Source organism: Hippichthys cyanospilos, chromosome 7 (assembly GCF_059441005.1).
Source record: "Hippichthys cyanospilos isolate Australia breed blue-spotted pipefish chromosome 7, RoL_Hcya_1.0, whole genome shotgun sequence".
In the NCBI taxonomy this organism is placed as follows: Eukaryota; Metazoa; Chordata; class Actinopteri; order Syngnathiformes; family Syngnathidae; genus Hippichthys; species Hippichthys cyanospilos.
In genome coordinates this window covers 7,393,536-7,413,232 of record NC_142375.1, presented here as the reverse complement: position 1 = coordinate 7,413,232, position 19,697 = coordinate 7,393,536, and the positions used below count along the sequence as shown (strand labels likewise).

Below are 19,697 nucleotides of genomic sequence, written 5' to 3'. Positions count from 1 at the left end.
GTTTACTTTTGTGTGTAACATAGCAAACACATTGGAATCTAGCCAAGTTAGTTTTCCGTACTGCCTCGTGTTGATAAGTACAATCACTATGTCCAATCTGTTTTTTCTTCTTCTTTTTTTTTTTTTTGCAGTAGCTACACAATGTCCCAGTATCTTACAGCACAAATCATTAATTTCCATCTGTACCACAAAACCTTAGAAATGAGACAAAGTCATTGCAGATTCCACATTTTCAACCGTTTGCTTGTTTCATGTTCCGAGACCACTCCTTTATCCTTCTTGCGATATTTTTCACCGCAACTTTATCTTCATTCATCACTTCAAACACTCTTCACACTTGAAGAAATGATACCCCAAGCCCCTCAACAGAAGAGCTCGGTCTGGGTGAACACAAGAAAGTTTCTGACAAGCACAATCACCCCTAAGCTGATTGTGAATGTTTTAGAGGAGGCGGGTCTCTTTTCTGTGGAGGATGAGAAAATTCTCGTTCCTGCCTGTCTACCAGGGATTTGGAATTAGACGAGAAGCAGCTACCTGTTCTTGCCCTCCCCTCTCATCTCCTCGAACTAATTAGAAGGAACTAGCTTTGAATCATTGTGGCAACACACATCTTTTACCTTTACACGGGCTGTGCTCATGTGTTTCATGTCTGTGTGTGTGTGTGTGTGTGTGTGTGTGTGTGCGTTTGTATATATGGTATAGACCGCCAAAATACCAGACTTTTCACCTGGGAAAAGTGGACACTTGTGAATAAATTGACAAACCAAGTGTCAGTCTAATTCAAGACTTATATTTTAATTTTTTAGGGCATAAAAGAACGTTTTTTTGAAAAAAAAGAGGAAAATGTGAGCCTACTACTCAGCTGGGACAATAATTATGCTGTATTTATTTTCTAAATAACTTATAAATATGATTTTTGGAGCTGTCAATGTATTACACCTTGCATGACTTCTGTGTGTGTGTATGACACCCTGCTGGTCGTTTTTTATTATTGCACTTTCATACACACACACAAAAAACACACACGCTGGAGGCGGAGACGTGACGTAGAAGTTGGCGTGGCCTAGCACCAAATTTCCCGGGAAAGACTTCAATTTGCCGCGAAAGGGACATTGGACTGGCCTTTTAGGTAAGTATTCAATAAATAATCACTGTAAATACTTCTAGTTATACGTGAGTACGGTCAGCTTAGGTTTTACGAGGTTATTTTTTCATGAGAGGGCCTGTTAAGCCTTTTTTTTTTTTAAAGACGTTTTTATGATTGATAACACGGGACGTTTTGTGCATTAGTTTATATGCAAAGGGGGCTGTAACAGGTGGATCTCTAGGTTTATATGTGTTAAATGTTTTTGCTTGCTTGGCCTCGTTCGTTCGATCCTAGACCTGTACATTTAATTGAATGGACCAGGTAATTAACGGAATACTTTTCCGCGTTTGTTTACACAAACTATTTGCAGCTAGTTAGCTGCAAGAGCTAACGGACTTCCTCATCCTTGTCCCGTTACGGTGATATATGTAAGCAAGAATAAGGTTGATATATAAATGCACATCTGAGCGTAAAAATTCTACTTATGTGGCGGACATATCAATCTAACTTTATTTCTGTCGAAAAAAATATATATAATTTTGAGGTTACTGTTGAGAAGACACACCCATACTTTTGACCTTCATTTTTGGGGGAAAAAGTCCATATTTTACTTGGAGAGCTATAGTAAATTCTGCCTGGATCAGACAGTTGCTCTACCATAATAATTGTATCTTATTTGGAAGAAATGGCGGACATGCATACTGCACATTGATGGGATTCTGCATTGTGACAGATTCACTCCTAATTTTGTCACGTACTGATGAATTCATTGAATAATGAGTGCCTTTTGTGTAGTGCCTTTAAAACCCTTTTTTTTCGTTGGCTTTATTTGAATGAAGGAGCTCTTGATTCAAAATCAGAAAAAAAAAAATGCCAAGGCGAAGGTGTCTGGATCCAAAAAATGAAGCAAGACTTTACATTGATTCTGGAAAAGACAAGCTTGGAATGGATGTGAAATACATCAATGCATTCAAAGGTAAGCTAAATCTCACAATGACATTTGACAATTGATTCTTTCACCTTACATCATTAATGTTGTTTTTTCAATTCTAGGGCGAGGAGTCTTTGCTTGCGCTTCTTTTGAAAAAGGAGACTTCTTGCTAGAATATCGTGGTGAACTTATCAACATACAAGAATGTGAGAGAAGACAGAGGGTGTACCATAACAACATGAAAGCCTTCATGTTTGAGTTTCGCTTCAATGGAAGAGCTTGGTGGTGTTTATCAAGTCCATGTTTAACCAGATTTTTTTTTAATTTATTTAATAGGATCGTAAATCATGATAGTCTACACTTCCAAGCATATACTTTAATAATGTGTTTTCTTTTTCAAGTGTTGATGCAGCAAAAGAGGATGGATCGCTGGGAAGACTGGTCAATGATGACCACATCAACCCAAATGCCAAAATGAAGTCTTTAAATGTGCAAGGAAAGCCCCACTTGTGTTTGTTTGCAACACAGGACATTTACCCAGGAGAGGAGATCACATATGATTACGGAGACTCTGAATGGCCATGGAGAGACAAGGTGATCATAACAGCATGTGATGAGATTGGTTATTGTTAATAGAAAAAAAAAAAGCAATCAGAAAAAACAGTGCTGACTGTATGCCGTTTCAATCTCAGGAATCTGGCCTATGTAAAAAGTCCCAAAACAAATTCATGACAGGGGAAAATACAACTGCAGCCCCCTTAAATGCTCTGAAATCATTTCAGGAGGTAAATTATGCATTCTTTTCACAGCTAATACACTTTTTGGCTTGAAAAGGTTCACAGTATAAGGTTAGCATGCATCTGAAAATAACAGTAGAAATTAAGAAGTCCACTAAGTATGTGTGTGTTTTGACCCTTTATTTTTCTGTATGTCAGTGTGTGATGGAGAAAAGGGACCTTATGACCTTGAGCCAGACTAAACCTGGTTCAATACAACAGCCTCTAACCAGTTGTGAAAAGGTAAATCACCTTAGCACCACTAAGTATCATCTAGAATCCAACTTCCGATGGAGTTCAGCAACTACAGTATTTTCCATGTTCTTTGTCAAATCACCAGTACTAAAACTATTTTGAGGCTTATTAATATTAATAGACTAGAGTGCGATTTACAGTGTTTTTTTTAGTCATTATTGCATTCTTAAGTCACACCAACGTCCATATATATATATATATATATATATATATATATATATATTAGTGTGTGTATATATATATAATATATATATATATATAGTGTGTATATATATATATATATATATATATATATATATATATATATATATATATATATATATATATATATATATATATATATATGTGTGTGTGTGTTTCCAGTTTAGAATATGGCTTACACTGGCATATGCTGCCATTCGCACCAAAACTATTTAGTGTAGAGGTTGAGGAGTAAAACTACATGTGTATGTGTGTGTTCACATACTGTAGGCATATGATTTAAATTGACATTTCACCTCGCTCTATCTACAAGTCTCACAGTCACATATAATCACCTATCTGTTAGTCTTCAATAACTTCACTTTATCGAACTTTGTTTATTAACAACTCACATTGCTCTCGTATACACATGTTAATCCCCGCCAAAAATGACTGTCCCTTTTTCTCCTTTGTCATCAGTATGCACTTACTTTCAATTGCTTTAGAATTGTATTAAATGACATAACAAACAGTCATAAAAATTCAGCCTAACACGATCTATGGTCATCGAAGTTTAAGTTTTCTTTCCTTTCTGTTTACAGTATCCTGATATGGAGATGTCTCTCCAGCCCTCAAACCTTGAAGACTTTGAACAGGTACATCTGTATACATATGATATGTAACATCAAAATATAAACATAATAATAACATAATATAAATTTAACACCATCACTGGAGTGAAAAACTGGCAAAGGTTTACCTTTCAGGCATATCCCTGCAACTTTATTCAATTTGTAATCAAACAATTCCCTGGAGTCTGACTGTTCCTGTGCATATCTGTGTGTTTTGACCCTGTATTTTCGTGTATTTCAGTGTGTGATGGAGAGAAGCAACATAATGACTTTGAGCAAGACTGAACCTGGTCCAGTACTGCAGCCACTGACCAATTCTGAAAAGGTAAATCATCTCAGCACCAATAAGCATCATTAAGAATCCAACTTCCGGTTGAGTTCAACAACTACAGTATTTTCTAAGTTCTGTGTCAAGTCACCAGTACTAAAACTATTTAGAGGCTTATTAATATTAATAGACTTGAGCCAGATCCACTGGATTTGTAGTTTATTATACAGTCATTATTACATTTTTAAGTCACACCAACGGCTGTGTGTGTGTGTGTGTTCATCTTCGTATATGGCTTACACTGACACAGGCATATGCAGACATTCCCACCGAAACAATTCAGTATGGAGGTTTAGGAGTCAAACTCACCTCCGTATGTATGTGTGTGAGCTTGTAGGCATATGGTTTAAAGTGACATTTCACCTCACTTTATCTACAAGTCTCACAGTCACATATTATCACCTATCAGATAGTCTTCAATAAGTTCATGCTATCAAACTGTGTTTGTTTATTAACTTCTACATTGCCCTTATACACACATTACTCCCCGCTAAAACATACTGTCCCTTTTCGTAAAATGTCATCAGTATGCGCTTACTTTCAATTGCTTAAGAATTGCATTAAATGACAGAATGAACAGAATACAAATTCAATTTAACAGTCTCCGGAGATCAGGATAAACTGACACTCTATCAGTACTCTGTGCACTACTGTTTGTGAAATGACTAAGTAAAACTCAATGATTCTTGATCCTGTATCACTCAAAATCACCCCTGTGATGTCATACGATGTGCCTCTGAAGGTAGGGTCATCGAAGTTTGAGTTTTCTTTCCTTTCTATTTACAGCATCCTGATGTGGAAATGTCTCTCCAGCCCTCAAATGTTGAAGACTTTGAACCGGTACATCCATTTTGTTGAATATAAATTTAGCGGCATCACTGGGAGTGAAAAACTGTCAAAAGTTTACCTTTCAGGCATATTCTTGCAACTTTATTCAATTTGTAATCAAACAATTCCCTGGAGTCTGATTGCTCCTGTGCATATCTGTGTGTTTTGACCCTGTATTTTCTTGTATTTCAGTGTGCGATGGAGAGAAGGGACTTAATGACCTCGAACAAGACTGAACCTCATCCAGTACTACAGCCGCAGACCAATTCTGAAAAGGTAAATCATCTCAGCACCAATAAGCATCATTAAGAATCCAACTTCCCAGTTAGTTCAACAACTTCAGTATTTTCTAGGTTCTGTGTCAAGTCACCAGTACTAAAACTATTTAGAGGCTTATTAATATTAATAGACTTGAGCCAGATCCACTGGATTTATAGTGTATTATGCAGTCATTATTACATTATTAAGTCTCATCAACGTCCGTGTGTGTGTGTTCATCTTAGAATATGGCTTACACTGACACAGGCATATGCTGACATTCCCACCAAAACTATTCAGTGTAGAGGTTTAGGAGTCAAACTCACCTCCGTGTGTATGTGTGTGTGCTTGTAGGATTATGGTTTAAAGTGACGTTTCACCTCGCTTTATCTACAAGTCTCACAGTCACATTTTATCACCTTTCTGATAGTCTTCAATAAGTTCACGCTATCAAACTGTTAGTTTATTAACTTCTACATTGCTCTCATATACACGTGTTAATCCCTGCTAAAACATACTGTCCCTTTTTCTACAATGGCATCAGTATGCGCTTAGTTTCATTTGCTTTAGAATTGCATTACATGACAGAATGAACAGAATTTAAATTCAATTTAACAGTCTCCGTGGATCAGAATAAACTGACACTATCAGTACTTGGTGCACTATTGTTTGTGAAATGACCAAGTAAAACTCAATGATTCTTGATCCTGTATCAGTCAAAATCACCCCTGTGATGTAATGCATTGTGCCTCTGAAGGTATGGTCATCGAAGTTTGAGTTTTCTTTCCTTTCTATTTACAGCATCCTGATGTGGAGATGTCTCCCCAGCCCTCAAATGTTGAAGACTTTGAACCGGTACATCCATTTTGTTAATATAAAATTAACGGCGTCGCTGGGAGTGAAGAACTGCCAAAAGTGTACCTTTCAGGCATATTCTTGCAACTTTATTCAATTTGTAATCAAACAATTCCCTGGAATCTGATTGTTCTTGTGCATTTCTGTGTGTTTTGACCCTGTATCTTCCTGTATTTCAGTGTGCGATGGAGAGAAGGGACTTTATGACCTTGAGCAAGACTGAACCTCATGCAGTACTACAGCCACAGACCAATTCTGAAAAGGTAAATCATCTCAGCCCCAATAAGCATCATTAAGAATCCAACTTCCCGGTTAGTTCAACAACTTCAGTATTTTCTACATTCTGTGTCAAGTCACAAGTACTAAAACTATTTAGAGGCTTATTAATATTAATAGACTCGAGCCAGATCCACTGGATTTATAGTGTTATTATGCAGTCATTATTACATTTTTAAGTCTCACCAACGTCCGTGTGTGTATGTTCATCTTAGAATATGGCTTACACTGACACAGGCATATGCTGACATTCCCACCCAAACTATTCAGTCTAGAGATTTAGGAGTCAAACTCATCTCCGTGTGTGTGCTTGTAGGATTATGGTTTAAAGTGACATTTCACCTCACTTTATCTACAAGTCTCACAGTCACATATTATCTCATATCTGATAGTCTTCAATAAGTTCACGCTTTCAAACTGTGTTAGTTTATTAAGTCTTCTACATTGCTCTTATACACACGTTAATCCCTGCTAAAACATACTGTCTCATTTCCTACAATGTCATCAGTATGTGCTTACTTTCAATTGCTTTAGAATTGCATTAAATGACAGAATGAACAGAATACAAATTCAATTTAACAGTCTCCATAGATCAGAACAAACTGACACTCTATCAGTACTTGGTGCACTATTGTTTGTGAAATGACCAGGTAAAACTCAATGATTCTTGATCCTGTATCACTCAAAATCACCTCCCTGTGATGTAATGCGTTGTGCCTCTGAAGGTATGAGCATCAAAGTTTGAATTTTCTTTCCTGTCTATTTACAGCATCCTGATGTGGAGATGTCTCCCCAGCCCTCAAATGTTGAAGACTTTGAACCGGTACACACATTTTGTTGAATATAAATTTAACAGCATCACTGGGAGTGAAAAACTGTCAAAAGTTTACCTTTCAGGCATATTCTTGCAACTTTATTCAATTTGTAATTAAACAATTCCATGGAGTTTGATTGTTCCTGTGCATATCTGTGTGTTTTGACCCTGTATTTCAGTGTACGATGGAGAAAAGGGACTTAATGACCTCGAGCAAGACTGAACTTGGTCCAGTACTGCAGCCACTGACCAATTCTGAAAAGGTAAATCATCTCAGCGCCAATAAGCATCATTACGAATCCAACTTCCGGTTGAGTTCAACAACTACAGTATATTCTAAGTTCTGTGTCAAGTCACCAGTACTAAAACTATTTCGAGGCTTATTAATATTAATAGACTCGAGCCAGATCCACTGGATTTATAGTGTATTATACAGTCATTATTACATTTTTAAGTCACACCAACGGCTGCGTGTGTGTGTGTGTTCATCTTCGTATATGGCTTACACTGACACAGGCATGTGCAGACATTCCCACCGAAACTATTCAGTGTGGAGGTTTAGGAGTCAAACTCACCTCCATGTGTATGTGTGTGTGCTTGCAGGATTATGGTTTAAAGTGACATTTCACCTGGCTTTATCTACAAGTCTCACAGTCACATATTATCACCTATCTGACAGTCTTCAATAATTTCACGCTATCAAACTGTGTTAGTTCAATAAGTCTTCTACATTGCTCTTATACTCACGTTAATCCCTGCTAAAACATACTGCCCCTTTTCAAACAACGTCATCAGAATGCGTTCACGTTCAATTGCTTTAGAATTGCATTAAATGACAACATAAACAGGAATACACATTTAAACTTTTTTATTAATTAATCGTACTTTCATTTACAGTGTAAGGAGTTCTATCATAATTTTAGTTAAATTATTCAGTCGTTCAAAACTAAATATATTTGTTCCAGATTAGCACTGGACTTGTCCCCTTTCACCAGGTGGCTACAAAAGAGCAGGTAAAACACTTAGGTTTTTCTGCTTCATTTGAATAGATTGTTCTTCGACACGACCGATTTGTGTCATGTGTTTTGACAGTTAAGAGCAAGTCGCCGACTTCAAAACCTACGGAAGCATCATGCTCAGCGTGAGGAAGCATTTGATAAGGCCAAGAAAAAACTGCTTGAGGGAGGGAAGCAAATGATTTTGAATCTGGTTAAGAGAATTAATGATTCGGTGAGTTTTTAATTCTAAGCAAAATTAAAATGCTATTTTGGCCGTATGCCAATAAATCACTATAAAAGTGTATATGAGAACATTATTCTTAGAACACTAATTTGCTTGCAAATGTAGCCAAATTTCTCAAAACATTCAAATTCCCCATGAATAAATGGGAAGGTTTCAACAGATTCCTTACTTACTAATTAATATAATTATTGCTATGGCTAACCTACCGCAAAGTAGGCTAGCCATAATAGTGTACATTAGTTTCACATCGTATACCAACACATCATGTCATGTGTGGTTGTCTTTGAGATTTTCAAAACCTTAACCTGCTACACATTTTAAATAGTGCAGCAGATTTTCTTATGTTAAATGCGCAGTGTCAAGAAAACTATTGGGTCTTTTCCAATTGAAACGAAAAGTGAGACAATATTACGCTAAGAAGGGAACTGAGGGAATATTAATTACATAAATAATGTTTCATTTATGTAATTTGATAATGGTGGAGTAATGACAAATTTTGTAGGCTTGATAATGAATCATTAATATGGCATTGTCAAATACAATTGTGTGCAGGAATTCAAATGTTACTATCAATGTAACCATTTAAAAATATATATGCTCTTTAGGATAGTATTGTGGGGAAGTAATACTACTTGTATATAAACAGACTGTCCCTTTTTCTCCTGTCAGCAGTATGCTCTTACTTTCAGTTGCTTTAGAATTGTATTAAATGACAGTACAAACAGGAATACGAATTCAACCTAACACTATACATGGATCAGAAGAAACGGACACTCTGTCAGTAGTTGTTAGACGATTGTTTGTGAAATGACCAAGTAAAACGCAATGATTCTTGATCCTGTATCACTAAGAATCACCACTGTGATGTAATGTGTTGTGCCTACAACGGTTTGGTCATCTGAGGTTAATTTTTTCTTCATTTCTCTTTACAGCAGCCTGATGTAGCGCTGCCATCCCTAAGCTCAGAGTTTGAAGGCATTGAACAGGTATATTCAGTTGGTAAATTGAATTCATCCATCTGTCCGTCCATTATCTTCCGCTTATCTGGGGTCTGGTACCAGGGGCCTAGACTTCCACATCGTCCAGCTCCTCCATGGCTATCTCCAGGCGTTCCTAGGCCAACCGAGAAACATAGTCTCTCCAGCGTGCCCTGGGTAATCCCCGGGGGCTCGTCCCGGTGTGACATACCCGGTGGAAATGGGGGGGATGCCGGTCAGATCTGACAGACCCAAACGTATTGTGCGGGTCTGCTGGGAATATCTGGTAGAGTCCCACCTCAGAAGGCGTTTCAACTCCCAACTCTGGGAGAATTTGTCCCACGTTTCAGGGGAGGGGGACCATGTTCCGCGTCTCCATTATCGAGGCGCCTGATTGAAGTTTTGTAAGGTAGTAGGCGCCTGTCGTGATGTAAATCCATGTAACCTTTGGTTGACAAGGGTAAGGAATGCCTTCAAGCTGAAGTTCTATATCGGGAGTTCTATTGGGTCTTTTTGGCTTGTAGGAATCCATAGGCAGCTGACAAATACTGACCGGCCAAGCGGAGTGCAGCTTGGGTATTTGGCGAGGCAAAAACCCGGGCATGAGAGAAGTTCGGTGAGGCCATGGAAAATGAGATCCTGATTACTTTGAGAAAATTCTGGTCCACTATCTGGTGTCTCAGGAGGGGTAAGCAGTGCACCATAAATATTATTTACAAAGGATATAGCGCGCTGCTGACCTGTGGGCAGAATACTTCGAAGACCTCCTCAATTCCTCCGACATGTCTTCCTCAGAGGAAGCAGAGTCTGGAAGCACGTGGGCTCTCCCATCTCTGTGGCTGAAGCTGCCAAGGTGGTCAAAAAAAAAAGTCCTTGGTGGAAGGCCCCCAGGGGTGGATGAGAACTGCCTGAGTTCTTAAAGGCTCTGGATGTTGTGGTGCTGTCCTGGTCGACATGCCTCTGCAACATCACTCGGACATCGGGGACAGCGCCTCTAGATTGGCAGACCGGTGTGATGATTCCCCTTTTTAAGAAGCGGGACCAGAGGGTGTGTTCCAATTATAGAGAGATCACACTCTTAAGCCTTCTCTATAAGATATATTGGGGGTGCTGGAAAGAAGGGTGCGTCAGGAAGTAGAACCTCAGATTCAGGAAGAGCAGTGTGGTTTTTGTCCCGGTCGAGGCACAATGGACCAGCACTACACCCTTCGCAGGATCCTCAAGCATTTATGGGAGTTCGCCCAACCAGTCTGTGTGTGCTTTTTGGACTTTGAGAAAGAGTGAAGGCCTTAGACAGTGTCTCTCATTGAATTCTGTGGGGGCTGTTTCAGGAGGGGGGGGTACCTAGCCCTCTGATACGGACTGTTCGGGCCCTGTACCATCCATGTCAGAGTTTAGTCTGTATTTCCAGCGGGAAGTTGAATTCGTTTCCAGTGAGAGGTGGACACTGCCAAGGCTGCCCTTTGTCACGGAGTCCGTTCATTACTTTTATGGACAGAATTTATCGTTGCATCAGAAGTAATGGGGGTCTCAGTATTGCTTCTCTGTTCTCTGCTACTAGTGATGATGTGGTGTTGTTGGCGTCTTCAGGCAAGGACCTCCAACTTACAGAGCGATTTGAATATGAAACCTATCCATCCATCATCTCTAGCTTATCGTGGTTCAGATTGCGGGGGCAGCACCCTCAGCAGTGAAGCCCGGACTTCCCTCTCTCCGGCCATTTCGTCCAGCTCCTCTAGGCGAATCCCCATGTGTTCCCGCACCAAGAAAGAGGCATAGTCCCTCCAGCGTGTCCTGGGTCGTCCCTGGGGTCTCCTCCTGGTTGGACATGTCCGTAACACCTCACCAGGGAGATGTCTGGGAGGCATGATAACAAGATGCCCGCACTACTACACCTCTACTGGCTCCTCTCAACGGAGAGGAGCAGCAGCTCGACACTGGGTCCTTCCCGGATGACCGAGCTACTCACCCTGGCTCTAGGGGAGAGCCCAGACAGCTTGCAGAGGAATCTCATTTCGGCTGCGTGTCTCTGAGATCTCATTCTTTTGGTCATAAAAGACAGCTTGTGAGGGCAGGAACGTAGATTGCTTTGCCTTTTTGGTTCAGCTCTCTCTTTACCAGGGTTTGGAACACAGCAGATGTTGAATCGATCCGCCTGTCGATCTTCCATTCCATTTTACCCTCACTCATGAAGACCCCAAGATACTTGAACTCCTCCACTTGGGGCAGGACCTCATCTCTGACCCCGAGAGGGCACACCACCCTTTTCCGACTGAGGACCATGATCTCTAATTTGGAGATGCTGATCTTCATCCTTCTGCTTCACACTCAGCTGCGAACTGCTCCAATGAGAGTTGGAGGTCACGGTCTGAAAAAGCCAACAACACCACATCATCCGCAAATAGCAGAAATGAAACTCTGAAACCAGACCCCTCCTCAATGCTTTGGCTGCGCCTACAGATTCTGTGAATAAAGGTAATGAAAAGAAATGGTGAAAATGGGCAGCCTTGGCGGAGTCCAACCACCACTGGAAACGGATTCAACTAACTGCCAGAAATGTGGTGTTAAAGGGACAAAACTGGCAGTATCAAGGCTTTGGGTACACCGTACTTCCAAAGCGACTCCCACAGAATTTCCCAAGGGACACGATTCAACACCTTCTGCAAGTCTACAACACACATGTAGACTGGATGGGCGAAATTACTTGTACTATTGAGGATCCTGCCGAGGGTGTAGATTTGGTCCACTTTTCCACGGCCAGGACAAAAACCACCCTGCTCCTCCTGAAATCGAGATTCGACCCCTGAATAGAATTTACCGAGGAGGCTGAGGAGTGTGATTCCTCTATAGGTGGAACACACCCTCCAGTCCCCCTTATTAAAAAGCGGAACCACCACCCCAATCTACTAATCCAGAGGTGTTGTCCCGGATGACTATGCGATGTTGCAGAAGCGTGTCTGCCAGGACAGCTCTACTACATCCAGAGCCTTTAGAAATGCCGGGCGGATCTCATCCACCCCCAAGGCCTTGCCACCAAGGAGTTTTTTTGACCACGATGGTGACTTCAGCCCCAGAAGCCCGCCTCAGAGCTTCCGGACTCTGCTTACTCAGAAGAAGGCGTGTCGATGGGTTTTACGATGTCTTCAGAGTATTCTGTCCACTGGTTCACGGCGTCCCAAGTTGAGGTCAGCAGCACCCCATCCCCACTGCCATAGAGGTGACATTCCATGTCCCAAGAGCTAGCTTCTGCAGCTGGAGTTGGAGCGCCAAGTTTCCTGTCTTTGGCCGCCGCCCAGCTCACACTCCACCCGACCTACGGCCCATCCCACAGGTGCTGAGCCCCATGGGTGTGGGCTTGGCTACCAGGTACTCGCCAGCTAGCCCCACCTTCAGGCTTTGCTTCGGAGGGGGGCCACAGTGACCGGCGTCTGAATGTGGGCACCTCGACTCCATGTATTTTATCCATCATTAGAGGAAAATGGTTCATGCTTAGTCTGGTTCCTTACTTAGGACTTGTTTGCCCTGGGTGACCTTTCTAGGGGCATTAAGCCCCAGACAACTTAGCTCCTCGGATCATTGGGGCGTGCAAACCCCTCCACCACGTTAAAGTGACGGCCCAGAGAGGGACGAGTGTGAAGTCTTGGGTCGATGATGATCAGAATCATGGTCTTTGTTGGAAAAAAGGTGGAGTACACTTTCCCAGTCGGGAGTAGATAACGTCCTGCCCCAAGTGTCGGAGTTTAAGTATCTTGGGATAATTTTTGAAAGTGTTGGTAGGAGGGAAAGGACCAAGCTCTCCATTAACCAGTCGATCTACATTCCTGCCCTCATCTATGTGTCATGGGTGAAAGAATGAGATCCCGGACACAAGTGATTGAATTGAGTTTCCTTCACATGATGATCTTACCCTAAGAGATAGGGTGAGAAGCATTGTCATACTGGAGGGTCTCAGTGTCAAGCCGTTGCTCCTCGGCATTGAGAGTAGCTAGTTGAGGTGGACGCCTCCCTGGTAAAGTGTTCCGTGCATGGGAAAAGGGCCTGGGATGACCCAGGACATGTCAGAGAGATTATGTGTTTGGGCTGGCCTGAGAACGCCTAGGGATCCTCCCAGGGGAGCTTGACGAAATGACCAGGGAGAGGAAAATCTGGGCTTCCCTGCTCAAGCTGGTACCCTCACAACCCAACCGTACTGTAGAATGAAGCGCTTGAAAATGAATGGATGGGTGGTAAGGGCGCGGTGTTGAGGCGGTATGAGAGCCGTTAATTGTCCTGTTTTACAATTTATCATGTCAACAGCAGTATTTTGGTGCACACAAAAACTTGGGTAATACTTTGTAATTGCAGCCACATTTGATCTATGCATCTTTGTTGTACTTTTTTTTTTTAGTGTGCAATCCCATATGGTTTTGAAATGTTCTGCCAACATGCTCTACAGAGATTTTTTCTTTTGTCCTCAGGAATGTTGTGAACATCTTCTTGAGACAATAATACTGTCTGCCTTTGACAAGTGTGTTATATGCTTGGGACCTATATCTTCTTTGACATGGACTGGATACAAATGCAAAGGTAAAGTAAATTGAACGCATTGCTTTTTCCAAAGTGTCCACAGTGAGCCATTATAGTCAGAAACCAAACAGCCTTGTAACCAAATATCCACAGCACCCTTGTTTCTGACTATGGTCCTCATGGTGTAACTATATAATTGATTGTAAAATTGTGTTGCAACTCTGACTGTATATTGGCCTAACATTTTCAAACTCTGTTACAGTTTGTTCAAGAGTCTGGCATCTATCCTGCTACAGACGGAAGAACGATGGGGATAGAATATTAGACTCCGATGAGAACAGCCAAAGTGAATATGTCCCAGATTCAGAATCTGATTCAGATTCAAGCATGATTTTGGAAAGAATACCATCATTGCCCAGTAGTAGTTCATCCAACAGATTAGACACATATGTAACAAACAAAGCCAGCATGACAAAATGTTTGCCCCTTCCTGCCAAGCCCGCAGAAGTCTCTCCCAGTGAAACACCAGATTCAGAGGTTTCTAATGAAGACTCATCAAATAGGCATGTGACAAATACAGATAAACAAACTCCACCTCTTGAGTTGAGCAACAGAAACTACTGTTTTGTATGTGGTAAACCACAAAGTAGACTGACTCGCCACCTGAAAGTACACATGTCTCACCCTGAAGTTTCATATGCATTTTATCTCCCTGAACACTCACAGGAACGCAAAGCGCTATTTCTTAAAATGCGAAACCGGGGCAATTTTCAACATAACACTGGGATCCTCAGAGGTGAAAAAGGACAATTAAAAGTAAAAAGGAGGCCTAAAGCTCCTGCTGTGACTCAAAAATTCTTGCACTGTATGCACTGTCAGGGATTATTTGTACGCAAAGAACTGTGGAGACATGTCCGAAGATGTCCTTTTAGGCCAGAAAGTGAGAATTTGGATAAACAAGAAGGACGAGCCAGAGTTCTGTGTTTGGCTACAGCCCAACAGACTGTATTCAGCCAACACTTCTCAAGTGGAATTTGGAAGATTCTGACTCGAATGAACACGGATGATATTGGCCTGGCTGTGCGAAATGACCTATCCATTGTTCAGTTGGCCCAGTCCTTGTACAGCAAACATGGACAAGACTCAACAAAGCATGAATACATTCGTCAAAAGCTCCGGGAAGTGGGACGACTGCTGATTTGTCTGCGTGCTGACTTCTCTATCAACAGCATGGAAGAAGCCATAAAGCCCTCAAACTTCCTGACAGTTATTCAAGCTGTGAAGAAAGTTGCTGGGTTTAATGACGAAAGCCTCTCCTATGAAACACCCAGCCTAGCTTTGAAATTGGGACAATCGCTCAAGAAAATTTGCGACCACATTCATTCTCGTGCCCTAATGGCAGAAGATGACACATTGGTGAAGTCAACAGAAACTTTCATGAAACTGTACAGATCTCAGTGGTGTGAGCTGGTTTCCCACAAAGCTCTGCACACCCTGAGCAGTGCCAAGTATAATAAACCAACAACACTGCCTTTCACAGAGGATGTCCAGGTACTTCACCAGTACCTCCAGAAGACGGCACACAGTGCAGTTACTAACTTGAAGGAGCAAGCAACACCAAAGAACTACGCTGAGCTTGCTAAAGTTACTTTAGCACAAATTATTGTATTCAATCGTAGACGCGCTGGAGAAGTCTCAAAAATGCTCGTCAAAGGTTTTGACGAGAGGGACAGAACACAGCTGCATAAAGATGTAGCCATGGGCCTGTCTAAGCTGGAGCAGAGGTTGTGCAACTATTTCACCAGAGTAGAAATTGTTGGGAAAAGAGAGAGAAAGGTTGTGGTTCTTCTTGCGCCGTCTACGGTTGAAGCTCTATCACTGCTGAGTAGCAAAAGGAAGGAATGCAGTGTCCCGCATGACAATGTTTTTTTATTTGGAAGGCCTAAAACCCTGACCCACTACAGGGGACATGATTGCTTGCGTGTTTATGCAAGCTTGTGTGGAGCAAAACAGCCAGAGTTCCTCAGGTCAACTCACCTTCGAAAACATGTCGCCACACTATCACAAATCCTGAATTTGAAAAAAAATGAACTCGACCAGGTTGCAGATTTTCTGGGACATGATATTCGGGTCCATCGGGATTTCTACAGGTTGCCAGTCCCAACCACACAATTGGCAAAGATATCCAAACTGCTACTTTCCATAGAGAAAGGTGATCTTTCCGGGCTACAAGGAAAATCTCTGGATGAAATTGAAATCGAAGGTAAGCTAATGTTTTCTTTAGAAGCCCCCCACCCTCACCACACACGCATACATACACATACATCCTTTCGCGCTTGTGTCAATGGTTCATTGGTCATGTGAGCTAAGATCATTCTGTACTAATACAGACCAGTTTCTTCAGTTAAGGGTCTGATGGCTCACTGTTCTTTCATTATGACAACCTTTTTTTGTCTAGAAAGCTTGTCATTTAGTGAGACTGAAGATAATGACAGTGAGCCTAAGGGCATCACCAAAGGGATCAAACAACCATTGCCTGAACATGGCGAAGACCTGGATCCAGCATCAGTCTGTACGATCCTGAAACATGAACAGGAGTCTGGATTCAAGGGTGTGTTCTCAGTTTTCTTGATTTTTTTTCTTTCATTAGATGGGACAAGAATAGTCTTCTTGACAAGGCATTTTTCACAAGTAATTTTTGTTTTTTTTTATTAGATACACAATCACATGTGATGTCTACAGGAGAAGACATAGTCCCTACATCTAGCGGTAAGGCAAAATTTAAGATCTTTGAATGTTAAAACCCTCTTCCCATGGGTTCTCCTTTGGGAAGCACGGCTCTCAAGCACGCCTCCAAGATACATGATTCGTGACTGCTGCCCTCATTGGTCGATAGAAGGAGGACAGGGCAGGAGTTGTAATATACCCCAACTCCCATGATCACGCCGGGAGCCAATCACGACGTGTCTTGTAGGCGTGCTTGAGAGCCGGGCTTTTCAACGTCCCATATGCTGTTGTGACAGAGACTCAGAATGGAGCAATCGGGCATTGTAAAGAGAACTTTAGTCCTCTTTTCCAACCTGCAGCCATTCGAAAGCCTGCATTAGTCCCTTACCAAAAACTGTGAAGAGCAGCGGTTTCACGTATTTGTTTTGCAGCCTTTTTAATTTTCACACATTAGTCAGACTTACTTCTGATTGTTCAAGTACTTGTGTATAACTTTTGTTCTGTTTTTGACCATGCATTTCTCTCAGGAAAAGATGATGCTGGTCAAGATTATGACGCTAGAAGACAGCCAAAGAGAATGTGGACCAAACCAGAAATCGCTGCAGTGATGCGACATTTTGGAGGCCACATTAGGAAAGGAAAACTTGCCTCTAAAGTTGAATGCAGGCAGTGCAAGGAGGCAGAAGACTCTGTGTTGTCACAACGTACGGTACAAAATATAAGAGACTTTGTAAGGAACCGAATCATCACAATCAAGAGGCAGCAGGCTCAGAAAAAGCTGTAAACCCATAGCCATTTTCAGCAATAAAAAGGTTTTTTTTTCGATAATCAATCAATTTCATGTACTCTTAATACTTTTACAAATATATTTTACTACTCAACTGAAAATTTCATCACCTATACTCAAGGCTCACATAGCGACAAATCCCGGCTCATCTTGGGAACGTCACATAGAGAATCCCCCAAAAAACAGTTGGAAAATGTGTTTTTAAATGTATTAATTGGACAGGAAATGCTAAAAAATGCTAAGAAAATGCTAAATAGGTGTATCAACTCTTTAGTTTACATTATTGCACTTGGATTAAAGTTGTTCAGATGCTATCCACATTTCCATGTTTAAGTTTGGAGTTCCACAATAGTTTTGCATTTGTTTAATATTAATAAACAGCTCCACTATAAAACTCACACATAACCAAAAGTGATTTGAGTTAGTGGATTTTTTTTCTTGATCTTGATAGACTCCGTTGGGTCTCTTGTTATTGTTAACTGAGAATGTCTGATTCAGTATTTTTGACAGACATTGTTTACAGTTTGATAATCAGGAATCGTTATAATTTTATATAATGCTGTTAATTTCATAATGGCAGGCTACTTGGTCTTTTCATTGAAAGAGCCTGGGTTAAAGGAACCATTGTTAATAAAGACAATTGTCTACACCCTTCATGCAGTTGCTTCTTAATTTGGTAAATTGTAGTTATGACAACATTGCCGTTTTAAGGTCTCAACATTGTTGATACTCTTTACTGTCTTGTGGTCTATTAATTAGTTGTGAATGAGCACTTACAAGGTTGAAATCATCACTCATCTACAGCCAATACTCACGTTTGCTTCTGTGCACTTATTGTATAGAAGTGTCTGGTTAGTGTTTTTATGTTAATTTTAGGTGTTGAGGGTGTGCCCTCGTTGTCCATTTAAAGTCAACATATTCTTGTTGTGTCCATGTATACCACAATTCAAGTGTCGTCATTGGTGTCTGGTTGGTGTGTTTATGTTAATTTTGGGTGGTGAGGGTGTGCCCTCGTTGTCCATTTAAAGTCATCATAATCCTGGTTTTGTCCATGCATACCACAATTCAAGTGTCATCCGAAACCACCATCTAGTCAGGTCTTGTGATCTCAGGTTCTGAACCTCTTTTCTAAGAGCTAAAGTGTTCTAAAATTTTCTCAATTTTTTGGTAGTGATTTGACCTTACTTCTATTGTTCTAGGCCCTTTTAAAAGGTGTGTCAACTTAAACCACCATCGAGCCGGTTTGTGACACTTGTCAATTTATACCCTATAAACACGTATGTGTGTGTGTGTGTGTGTGTGTGTGTGTGTGTGTGTGTGTGTGTGTGTGTGTGTGTGTGTGTGTGTGTGTGTATGTATGTATGTATGTGTGTGTGTGTGTGTGTGTGTGTGTGTGTGTGTGTGTGTGTGTGTGTGTGTGCGTTTGTATTTGCTACAATGTGGGAACCTGCACCTGACAGCACAATCACAGTGTGGGGACCCAAAAATTTGTGGGGACCCAAAACCGGGTCCCCACAATTCTAACCACTAATTCAAAGATAAAAAGGTCTAATAAGTGCCCTGGCCAATTTTGAAGGATATCCCCACAATGCTCAAAAACCGATTTTTTTGTGTGTAAGTGTGTGTGCTCAGTAGGGCATACTGCTGGTGGAAAATGGTACTGCACCCCACACACACTCTCGAGCTCACGCACACTTTTATACACTAAAAATGTGGTTTTCATACATTGTGGGGTCACCTTGAGCAAGATGGCGGCAACACACACAAAAACCGTTTTTGTACATTGTGGGGTCACCTTGAGCAAGATGGCGGCAGCACACACAAAAACAGTTTTTGTACATTGTGGGGACACCGACAAGACGCCATGGGGGAGTTTCTGCAAGAATTTTGCCAGGTTAAACCTACCTAAATGAATGCGGTGAAGTCATACTTGATTCTTATGATTAAAATGTGAACTTTGACCTCATCAAAACCATAGTTTTGGTGCTCTCAGAAAGGATTTAACTTGATTTTATTACAAAGATAAAGGTTATCTACTATATATCTGAGAACATGAACTATTTACTGCTGAACATAAATGCTCAATGTGATAACAACTCCCTATAAAGCTGATTAGTATGTGCCAATGGATTTTGATTCTTAATACAATACTTCTGACATACAGTATTGTTACAAGGAAAACAGTAGCCAGTAGCTTAAAATTTTAGGAGCACTGAAACAAACCTTAGGGGAGCACAT

At 41.1% G+C, this 19,697-nt stretch overlaps 1 protein-coding gene across 2 annotated transcripts; it reads left to right on the top strand.

The window, feature by feature from the left end:
• Positions 1-666: 666 nt before the first annotated feature.
• LOC148420872 (uncharacterized) lies at positions 667-18,115 on the top strand. Of its 2 annotated transcripts, XM_088419290.1 has the most exons (21): positions 667-2,063; positions 2,141-2,303; positions 2,420-2,612; positions 2,711-2,803; positions 2,954-3,037; positions 3,832-3,885; positions 4,103-4,186; positions 4,976-5,029; positions 5,210-5,293; positions 6,077-6,130; positions 6,310-6,393; positions 7,176-7,229; positions 7,400-7,483; positions 8,186-8,233; positions 8,313-8,450; positions 9,395-9,448; positions 13,897-14,005; positions 14,208-16,208; positions 16,404-16,556; positions 16,661-16,714; positions 17,200-18,115. In XM_088419290.1, exons 1-21 carry the CDS (start codon positions 1,958-1,960, stop codon positions 17,454-17,456), a joined length of 4,005 nt encoding a protein of 1,334 aa, XP_088275416.1. In that variant the 5' UTR covers positions 667-1,957; the 3' UTR covers positions 17,457-18,115. The 2 variants fall into 2 exon arrangements, with proteins under 2 accessions (XP_088275416.1, XP_088275417.1); XM_088419291.1 differs by lacking the exons at positions 8,186-8,233; positions 8,313-8,450.
• Positions 18,116-19,697: the final 1,582 nt, after the last annotated feature.